The sequence below is a fragment of the Sphaerodactylus townsendi genome, linkage group LG06, assembly GCF_021028975.2.
Source record: "Sphaerodactylus townsendi isolate TG3544 linkage group LG06, MPM_Stown_v2.3, whole genome shotgun sequence".
NCBI classification, from domain to species: domain Eukaryota; kingdom Metazoa; phylum Chordata; class Lepidosauria; order Squamata; family Sphaerodactylidae; genus Sphaerodactylus; species Sphaerodactylus townsendi.
The window spans coordinates 4,309,206-4,320,731 of NC_059430.1; the positions used below are offsets into that span (position 1 = coordinate 4,309,206).

Here is an 11,526-nt window from a genome sequence, read left to right on the forward strand (position 1 = left end):
AGGCGGATCTAGTGTCATCCATGGCGACGCTTAGGCCTCTCCTTGATAAATTCTGGCTCCACCCATGAGGCTGGGTACACGCTGGATTTGGTCTTCGGGTCGGGGATAAATTTGGTCGTGATCCTCTACTGAAAGAGTGCCATGGTCCCACCATTATGCCCTTCTGAAGGTCCGGGTGGATTCTACGCATCAACCTCAGCTTCCAGGCTTATCGGGCTAATTTACGCTTCCCGCGGAGACTTATGGATCCATCACGGTTTCCTAAATGCTCAAGTGGACTCCTGAACTCACAAGTACACTCGATGAGCAGGTGGAGGACTGGAACTCCCCGCTCTCCGATGCCATCGATGTTGTTGCTCCTCGGCGCCCTTTACGTCACCGCGATGCTATCGCGCTCCGTGGTATACAGAGGAGCTGGGCGCCGCGATGAAGCGGGAACTTAGACGCTCTAGGAGCGAGTGTGGAGTGGTGCGTAAACTCGCGACGAAGCTAAATGCGAACACTCTATAGGACGCTTTGCATGAAAGTTTATGAGGTGGCGCATTTAAGCGAAGCGAAGAGGGCCTTCTTCTCCTCCTCAGCATCCGGCTTAAAGGCTCTCGCCCCAGCACAAATTGTTTCGCATAATTCGGTCATTGACCTCCTTATCGGAGAGATCTTCAAATTCCCAATTGAGTATCAGCTGTGAGGCATTTATGAGCTTTTTTGCGGATAAGATTGCGGCGCTCCGCCATGACCTTTCGCCCACATTAGCTACAATTAGTGAACTGGAGACTCCCTTGCCGTCTTCGGGCCCTTGTTTGGCCCAGTTCTCCCTGCTCTCTGAAGCCGCTGTCGACAGAGCCTTAGCTGCTGTTAGACCTACTACTTGTCCTCTGGATCCGTGCCCGTCCTGGCTTGTGAAAACCTGCCGGGCGGAGCTACGACCCCATCTGTTGAGTATAATCAATGGTTCCCTTGAGCAAGGAACCTTCCCGGATGGGTTGAAGGAGGCAGTGGTCCGCCCACTCTTAAAAAGACCATCGTTAGATCCGAGTGATCTGGCCAATTACCGCCCCGTCTCGAATCTTTCGTTTCTGGGGAAGGTAATTGAAAGAGTGGTGTTGGAGCAGCTTCAAGGTTTTCTGGATGACGCATCGGCTTTTGACCCCTTCCAGTCCGGCTTCCGTGCTGGGCATGGGACGGAGACTGTTCTCGTCGCCGTCACAGATACACTCCGTATTCAGCTTGACCGAGGCGGATCGGCGCTGCTGGTGTTGTTAGATCTCACCGCAGCGTTTGATGTGGTCGACCACGACCTTTTGACCCACCGCCTGGCTGCCTCTGGAGTGCGAGGCACTGTCCTTCAATGGATTGTCTCGTTTCTCCGGGGCCGGAGTCAGCAAGTGAGGTGCGGGGATCAAGCCTCCCGGAAGTGCCCGCTTCAATGCGGTGTACCCCAGGGGGCACTACTATCCCCGCTGCTATTTAATATCTATATGCGACCCCTTGCTCAGCTGGTACGGAGTTTCGGGCTGGTATGTCATCAGTATGCAGATGACACTCAGCTCGTTCTGTTGATGGAGGGGGGAGCAGCCGCCGCCCCTGTGGCTCTACAGCACTGTTTGGAGGCGGTTGCTGGTTGGTTGCGGCAGAGCAGGTTGAAACTGAATCCATCGAAGACGGAGATCCTCTGGCTTGGCCGTGGGGGGGGGAGAGTCTTTCCGGCCGCCGGTGTGGGAGGGGGCCACTTTGGCACTGACCCCCTCCGTATGCAGCCTGGGGGTCCACCTGGATTCGTCTCTGTCAATGGAGACCCAGGTGGCCCATACAACCCGGGCTGCTTTCTTCCATCTTCGCCAGGCCCGGCGGCTGGCGCCCTTCCTCTCCCAAGCGGACCTAGCCACTGTGATACACGCAACGGTCATCTCCAGATTGGACTATTGTAACTCGCTCTACGCGGGCCTTCCCTTGCGTTTGATCCGGAGATTAAAACTGGTCCAGCATGCAGCGGCACGCCTGCTTGCAGGTAGTGCCACCTGGCTACATATTCAACCTATACTGTGCCAGCTGCACTGGCTCCCGGTGGAATTCCGGATCATCTTCAAGGTGCTGGTATTGACCTTCAAGGCCTTGCGCGGCCTGGGACCATCGTATCTTCGAGACCGCATCACCCCATACGTCCCTGCACGGCCTCTCCGATCGGTGGAGGCCAATCTACTGGTGGTCCCTGGCCCCTCGATGATACGGCTGGCCTCCACACGGGCCAGAGCCTTCACGGCTCTGGCCCCGGCCTGGTGGAACGCTCTTCCTCCAGCTGTCCGGGCCCTGCGGGACCTTGGCGAGTTCCGCAGGGCCTGTAAGACGGAGCTGTTCCGCCGGGCCTTTGGAGGACTCAGCCGTTGATGGTGCCCCCGCCCCTGGCCCGGCCCTGATACTTGGGCCGGGCCCTGACATCTGGGCCAGCTGTCATCTCAGACTCGCCATTCCTCCCTTTTGGAAGGGGGAGGGAATTTTTAGGTTAGAATGCTGGACGCCCCCCCTTTTGGGGGAGGTGACGAAATTACTATAGTAGATTAGTGAACGCCATCTATTTTACAGTAGTTTATCATATTATTAGGAATGTTTATGGTTGTCGCTGCTTTTAAATGTTTTAATTTAATTATTTACATTGTTTTCCCTCTGCTGTACACCGCCCAGAGCCCTCCGGGGATGGGGCGGTATAAAAGCTTAAAAAATAAATAAATAAAATAAACCACTGCGCCACTGGTGCTTAGATGCCACATTAGGCAAGATATTATGCTGGCCCAATGAAAATGGTGTTTTATCCACCCTCCTGCCCTGGTGTAATTTGAGAGTTTCATGTAAATATATGCTAATTCTTTTGATTGTCTGGAATGAAAGAACATGTGAGTGATCAAATAAATTGGGTCAGAAGTTGTTGGTCTCCTAATAAAAACAAGGTCAATTCTTCTTGTTATATCTACTGGTTCACTTTATACATCTGCTCAGCAGGGCTGGCTGTATATCCCCCTGAGCGATATTAAATGCTGGATGAATGCTGCTCATTCAACGCCATTACATATTGGGGTGGAGGAAAGTGCCGTCCAGTTGCAGCCAGCTTATGGAGACCCCGTAGGGTTTTTAAGACCAGAGACGAGCAGAGATGGCTTGCTGTGATCCACCTCCACAGACTAGGCAGCAGCAGTTCATCTGAGCATCATTTTGGACAGTGAAATACGTGCAAGGATGTGACATTGGCGCAAGTTCACCCTTATGGTGGTAAGTGCCCTCAAGGGGCAGCCAACTTAATGCGACCCCCGCAGGGTGTTCCAGGCAAGAGACTAAGAGAAGAAATTTGCCATTGTCTGCCTCTGCATTATGAACCTAGATTCAGAGGTGTAACGGGGAACAATGGCGCCTGGAGACATCCATTCTCCAGGGGCCCCCTGCTACACCTGGGGCAGGAGCCGGCAGCCAGGAGGGGGCGAGGCTTGGGGGGGTCCTCTGGCTTCCTTGGCCACGCCCATATCAATGATATGGGCGGGGCTGAGGGCGCCAGAAGATGATGAGGCAGCAGGACTTCCAGCTGCCTTGCCATCTTCCTGGTCACATGGGGGATGGGGTGATTTTGTGCCCTCCACGTGACCAGATCAGTGGCGCCTGGGGACAGAGAGTACCCCCTGTCCCTAAGCAAATACGCCACTGCCTAGATTTCCTTGGTGGCCTCCCATCGAAGTACAAACCCTGCTTAGCTTCCAAGATCAGATGAAAGCAGGCTAGCCTGGGACCTTGAGATCACAACGCAGTCATTCTATATTAAGCCCAGCAAGAACAGCTTACCAATAGTTCATTAGCTAGAAAGACATTAATGTGATTTTTTAAGTATGACCTCATGGACATACCCATGCATCTTGAAGGAGACTGTTCCATGTTTCACTGAGCCCTCATATCAAATGGTGTGGTTTGTTTTCAGATTCAGTTTGACATGCATGAAGTAAAGTTACAGATTCTATCTGCAAGAATAGAGTTCCTATGGCCCACAAGAGCCTCTTATCACAGCTGATTTGGGCAGCCAGAACAGATGGTCAAATTGCTTTTCCTATTGATTCCAGCAATATGCTTAAAGCAGAGGTGTCAACTTTGGGTTGGGAAATTTCTGGAGATAAGGGGATGGAACCAGGGGAAAACCTCACTGGAATAATGGTGTAGGGTTTTTTTTAAGCCTTTATTGGCATATACACGATAGTTCCAGTTAAAATGTAGTTCCAGTTAAAATATAGTTCCAGTTAAAAAATACAGTTCCAGTTAAAAAGTGAATAGTAAAAAACTTCGCGTTTGTCATACATTCAGTTTACAAACTTCTGACAAAAACTTTGCCACTATAAGGCAACAATGAAAATCCTGACAATTTAAAAGCATAACTACTTTATCTGATTCAGTATAATCAATCATAGGGTCTATAGCTTGGGATAGCAGGCTGGATCGGAGTTCTTGGTATAATACGCAGTTCAGGAGAATGTGTGGGATGGAATCCAGCTGTCCTATGCTACAGGGACAGAACCTCTTATCGCTTGGAAGACCTTTAAGTCTTCCTCTATGTAGCGGAGATGGCATGATGTTAAATCTAGCCAGCATATAGGCTCTCCTGTGTATGGGATTTGTGAGCACTGTAATATAATAGGCTGGATATCCCTGCATGAAAGGAATTGACATATTTGTTGGTGAACAAGATTTATTTGCCAAGCTCTGCAGTTGTTGATAGTCCATTGCTAACAGCCTCTCTTTAATGAGGGCAAAAGTTTCAGTAAAGGTTAGCATATTGAAGGAGTCACTGTCATAACCCATAATAGTGTAGTGTCCACCCCCACAAGCACCCATTTTCTCCAGAGGAACTGATAATTTCCGCAAGTTGCTTTGGATTTATTTCTATTTCATCTTTAAGTTAGATTCAAATGGGGTTTGTTGGACCCCCACCCCAATCTAATACCCTTCGAAACAGCCATTCTCTCTCATGGGAACTATTCTCTGTCATCTGGAGATCAGCTGTACATTCAAGCAATCTCTAGACCCCCCCTGGAGGCTAATAATTCTAGACAGGGACCTCCTGCCAAGTAAGCCAGTAAATGAAGCCCTCTTCCCAGAGGACGTCTCTTCCTTCCCCTCATTTCTTCTCCTAGCTAGGAATGTGTGGTGGGATTAATAATCAGCAACAATGCCAAAATTCAGTTTCCTCTTCTGGAATACAAACTCAGCATTCCTCAAATTTATTTCATGCTCAGGCTTTGGGAAGAATATTTTCTCGCTATTCACAGTAAACTTAAAAAAGGAGTCAAGGACAACAGGAAAAAGGAAGGGGGGGGCAGAGCAAACTCTTACATTGCTTCTTGTCCCAGAGAAAATATTAGAATTTTTTTTTGAATAATTACTGGTTACTTAGTTGAGAAGATATTTGGAACGCAGATCAATCAGATAGACTCTGGAACTGTATATCTCCTTTTTTGAGGATCATGAGCATCCCTGGTTTTCTCACCATTTTGTGAAGCCTTAAATATCAGAAAACACCCAATGGTGTAACGTTTAGTACCAATATGAAAAAGAAAGAGAAAGAGAAAATGCATTACACCCACCGCTATAAATTTAATCCCTGTGTAAATTGTAACTAGGAGGAGGAGGAGGAGGAGGAGGAGTTTGGATTTATATCCCCCCTTTCTCTCGTGTAGGAGACTCAAAGGGCTTACAATCTCCTTGCCCTTCCCCCCGCACAACAAATACCATGTGAGGTGGGTGGGGCTGAGAGAGCTCAGAAGAACTGTGACTAGCCCAAGGTCACCCAGCTGGCATGCGTGGGAATGCACAGACTAATATGAATTCCCCAGATAAGCCTCCACAGCTCAGGCAGCAAAGCGGAGAATCAAACCAGTTCCTCCAGATTAGAGTACACCTGCTTTTAACCACTACGCCACAGCTGCTCTCAGTATCACATACAATTCAATATATCACATGTATTGACTACAATCTCTAACCAAAGATTTCCTGTGTATTATACCATTTGATATCGTCAGAGGCGTACCCAGGGTAAATGGCGCCCGGAGACAAATTGTCTCCAGGATGCCCCCAGGCTCTGCCCCCCCCAGCTCCACCCCTGATGCCCCAGGCTCCATCCCCCACTGCCCTCAACCCCGCCCATGTCACCATGGACATGGGCAAGGTCTAGGGTGCCCACCTCCCCCTCCAGACTCCCTCTGCCGGCTGGGCTCCCAGGGTGTCCAGGGTGGGGTTGAGGGCACTTGGAGGCAGCAGGAAGTCCTGCTGCCTCGTTTTTGCGTGCCTCGACTGGCAGGGAAGGGGTCGAAGCGCGCGAAAATGACGAGGCAGCAGGACTTCCTGGTCACATGGGGGGCTGATTCTGCGCCCCCAGGTGACCAGAAGAGTGGCGCCCGGGGACAAGGGCTATCCCTTGTCCCTAGGTAGATACGCCACTGGATATCGTCCCTAACAATAGTCCAACAAGAGTTCATTCACATGGAACGTAATCCAAAAACTGTCCTACACCTATGGATGGGGCTCATACTTCCTGCCCAACATCCAGTGATGGGTGGTAGATTGTCCCGCAAATGTCGCCAATGATAGGAGTAGTGATAATAGTGTATTAAGATATGCAAAAAAGTTAAGATTTGTTAATATGAAAAAATTCTGCAATTGTATGAATTCTTATAATATTTGAAATTATACAGACCTGCCTATGTCCATTATGAATGTCACACTCAAGAATCGCATAACTGGAGAAGAAACTTGGTTGAAAACGGCATAATAACGCGTATCCCGTTCTAACGCAAGGATTCTTTATGCAATGCTGTTCGTGATTGGTACAAGAACAACAACACCCATCACTGGATGTTGAGCGGGAAGTATGAGCCACATCTATAGGTGTAGGACAATATTTGGATTACGTTCCATGTGAATGAACTCTTGTTGGACTATTGTTAGGGACGATATAAAACGGTATAATACACAGGAAATCGTTGGCTAGATGTTGTCTTCAATATATGTGATCTATTGAATTGTATGTGATACTGTGATGTTAAAGCCCTAAATATCACCCTTTGAGGGCATACACTTGGAGTTTTCCCAGCTGCAATCAGCGTTCATGACTTAGCTAAATGCCGATTCTGTCCATATGCAGAATCTTGTTTTAAAGTAGGAACCAATGGATGATGGATTAATTAATTATTTTTTTGAAAAATATATATTTATTAACAATTATATCTATTACAAAATTATACCCTGCCTCATATCCTTGTCCCTTGGAAGCTTACACAGCTTAAAAGCAATTAAAACCACAATAAAACATCGTACATCAAATACAACAATTAAAACAGCAGCAAAATAATATTACAATAACCCAGACCAGCAGCTGCAGAGCGGGTTTCCAGGAAGCCTAACCAAATGCCTGGGCAAAGAGGAAGGTCTTCACTATGTGTCTAAACCTACAAAGGATCAGCACATGGTGAGTCTCCAAGGGGAGATTATCCAAAGCCTGGGCGCAATCATGGAGAAAGCCCTCCTGCATGCTCCCACCTCCACCACTAAGCAGGGAGAGATACCACCAGGAGTACTTCCCCTTGCGACCTTACAGTCCAGGCAGGTACATACCACCCCCACCCCCACCCCCACCCCCACCCCCATCATCATCATCATCATCATCATCATCATCATCATCATCATCATCATCATCATCATCATCATCATCATTTTGGCATTTGATGATGGTGCTCTTAATTGGCACTCCCAATTAAGACTCCAAAGCAGTTCACTCATCACTACTACAAACGACTCTTAGCAGTCACTCCAAAGACAATAATCATGCTTTCAGTACTGGCAATAAGGATCTACTTTCAAACGCTGCAATCCAGAATTCATTCTCATTTTGTAATCGCAATGTAAACTTTAGGCAACGAGAAAAAAAGATCAGGTTAGGATGGGATAGCAAGCTCTGACCAAAAAGTTCTTAATCACGTTCTTGTGGTCTTCAAGGAAACAACTGAGAGCTGGGATGGAAATGGGGGCAAGAATCCCCAAACCTGAACCTTAGAGGACCACCCAACCCATTTAGAGTTGTGGGGACAGCAGCTGCAATTCCTCCCATCACCATTTATTTGACAGTGCCCTGCATTGATTATCAGTCCTGCTAAAAGAATTGTGAGGTCTGTCTTGGCATCAAGCAAGATGTTTAGGGGGCAAGTTTAAGGGTGGCGATCGGTGACACCCATGCAATGACATAGCTTCCAGTTTATGTCAAAGTTCCTTATGTCAGACATCAGGTCAAGTTTCTGACAAACGCAGCATTGATTCTTGAAAGCTCCTGCCCCTCAAATCGTCTCGGCCTCGAATCTAGTCAGTAGTACGAGGGCACTGGTGCAAAACATCTGTTCCTAATTGAGAAAACAGAAATGGCTTCCGGCTTACATGATGATCCTTGCCTCTATTTCTATTTTTCATCCCCAAACCCTTCTTCCATTCGCGATCCCGCTTTGCGCTTCTAAATCCCTCATCACAATACACGTGCAAGTTCAGCAAGAACTAAATAAACCCAAAACACCCTTTGAAAAGTATTAACTGTGTCAAACTGCCACGCCTGAGAAGATGTTCTAATTCATCACATTATCCGCCAAAGATTTACCTGGAACTGTGTACTTGTCCTAGATTTTGAGTAATCTGTTGCCATGTCAACCTGTCCAAATTTTATTGTGAGCGGCTCATCTTTGTTCAGGATTTCCCATCATGCTTCATAGATGATGATCTCCGATTTTACAAGCATTGGGTCTCAAGTTTAGAGAATGCCACCATCTTTACATCTTAATCAAGCAAGATGCCCAAGCACAGAAAATCTCTTAAACAAAGCCTACAAAGCGATTTTGGGCTGTATCAACAGGAGTATTGCATCAAGATCGTTGTGCGGGAGGTGGGCCGTTGTGGCTTCACTCCAGCTGTGGCAGCTGTGTGAAATCTTCCCCCACAACGGCGTTTTTACCGGCCCCACGCCAGCCTCTATGGCCCACGCGGAACGGGCGAATGAGAAGAAATCATTGAAACAATTAAAACCAAACTAAAAGCAATACAGTAAAGTACGCACAAATAAAAGCCATTAAAAACAGAGCAGGAAAGAAGGATCACTGACTTGCGTATGTAGATCTGTGTTATCATATTGTACCATTTTGTATTATAGCAAATTTTCCAATATAGAAGAAGGATTGGTTTTTTATACCGCACTTTTCTCTATCTCAAAGTGGCTTACAGTCACTTTTTCTCTCCCCCCCCCCCACACACAACACACACCTTGTGAGGTCAGTAGGGCTGAGAGAATTCAGAGAACACCCAGCAGGCTCCACGTGGAGGAGAGGGGGATCAAATCTGGTTCTCCAGATTAGATTAGAATCCACTACTCTTAATCACTACTCTACACTGGCTCTCTGTATAGCTGACCTCTGTATAAGTTTAGGGTACCGTGGCTATTGCCTTTGTTAGTAACTCTCAACATCTGACAATTTAAAAAGCAGATGTTCAAATCAAAATATGATGGCAGAATAAATGTGGGGAAGCTTTTTTAATCCTCCCCAAAATCCTATACATAACGTACAGATCTGACCTTCTAACTTAAAACACGTAAACCCCCCCAATATGATTAATTAATCCCTTTATTGTGCTGACCTATTCAATATTAATATTTCAAATCCAAGTTAATACTACAGATTTCACTGATTCTGTAGAATAAATTCCTATTCCAAAAGGTACTGAAGGGGATCGGTGTTTGAAGATCTTCTGTGCTACGTAACCGTCTTTCCCATTTCACTTACTCTTAGCTATTTTATCTATCAATATTATATTCTATAGCCTCTAATCCAGTCTTGGTATAAATGGGAAAGGTTTTTTTTTTCTTTTAATAAAACCGGAGAAACCAACATGGACTTGATAATAGTCTCTAATGGCCAGAGGCCTAGCTACAATGAGGACAAATTCCTGGGCGCTCCTGGTGAGTCGTGGGGGGGGGGCGGAAAATGGCCCCAACAATTGTGACTCACCATGCCCCACCTCCTTCCCCTCCCCCTCCCCCATGGCCCAGCCAGGCTGGTTACCAGCAGCTGGCTGAAAAATGCTTTTTTCACCTGGCTACTGGTAAGTGGGAGGGGAGAGGGGACGGGACCTTGGGGGGCGGTGGGGGGCGGTGCCCAGGCTCCATTTTGCCCTAAGCCCCATTTTCTCCCCCACACCCCTGCTAACAGCTGCAAGGAAATTACACCAATCGGTAGCTCCCCTGGTTCTCAACAACTTCGCCACCTTTCATGGGATTTCACACCTGTTAAAAATGCTTCTCTGAAAACAAGTCGGTTACCCAATCCTGCTCTATTCACCGAAGAAACCATCTTACCTCTTCAATAGGCAGGTACCAACGGTGGGAGGTTCCTATCTTCTGTTTTTTAGAAAGCAAGAAGCTCCTGTAAAAAGAACGAGAGACCCCACCCTTTTAGTTCAAAAATAACCTTTGATCAAAAAAAGAATAAATCAGTTATTCAATCAATCAGTCTTGATTCTCATAAAGTCAAAGCGCAGCATAAACTTAAACAAAGCGCACCATAAACCTTAAAATAATGTCTACAATATTTCATAAACTCATACGAATACTTTAAAACTGTATTAAAAGATTTAAAATCCCTATATTTACATTTATACTCTACCCAACAGTATCTTGAATTTTACAAGTTACTTCACAGAATTCCACAGTATACACCATAACCTTTTGGGTTTTATGCATAAGTAACATCTTGGCATACAGCAACCCCGAGTGACCAGGATATCTGTTAAGAAAGGGAGTAATAAACTTAAAATGGGCTATTTGGCAAAAGGAGCAGCAAAGTCTATTCCATGCTTTCAGTTTTCCCCCAAAGTGCAGGGACATTCCCTACCCTGCATGGAAATCTTTCTATAACATCTTTCTAGAACAGGGATCTGCAACCTACGGCTCTCCAAATGTTCATGAACTACAATTCCCATCAGCCCCTGCCAGCATGGCCAATTGGCCATGCTGGTAGGGGCTGATGGGAATTATAGTCCATGAACATCTGGAGAGCCGCAGGTTGCAGACCCCTGTTTTAGAACCACAGATGAGGCCGTTTGACATCTTGCAAGGGTCATTGTCTCCCTGCGACCACAAGTCTCCAACTGAGAAAGATAGGGGGCAAGAGAGCCTACATATTTTCAGGAGACAGGAAAGCTGGCGACTTCTCGAGATCTTCCTGCCACTCAGTAGCCATCACCCTTTGATTTAGGGCTTGTTTTGCCTTCTTGTATCCTATTGACAGTATGGAATTGGGGAAAAGACCCAAACCTATCAGCTTACTTCTAAGTGTTCTTGGTGACTCCGATTGAAAGTTATCAGAAAGGCTCAAGTGGAGTTTAAGCCTTGGGGATGATCATTTATCAGAGATTGATAAAAAATAAGGCGCATCCTGGCCTCCATTTTAACCATATCAGCAATGGCATAGCACC

At 46.7% G+C, this 11,526-nt stretch overlaps 1 protein-coding gene across 1 annotated transcript in view; it reads left to right on the forward strand.

The window, feature by feature from the left end:
• The first annotated feature begins 9,942 nt into the window (after positions 1-9,942).
• The window catches only part of LOC125434638 (olfactory receptor 5V1-like), a 37,014-nt gene continuing 35,430 nt past the window's right edge, over positions 9,943-11,526 (forward strand). The window contains exon 1 of the mRNA XM_048500178.1: positions 9,943-10,012. Coding sequence (XP_048356135.1) covers positions 9,943-10,012 — 70 coding nt within the window. The remainder of the gene's footprint in view (positions 10,013-11,526) is intronic.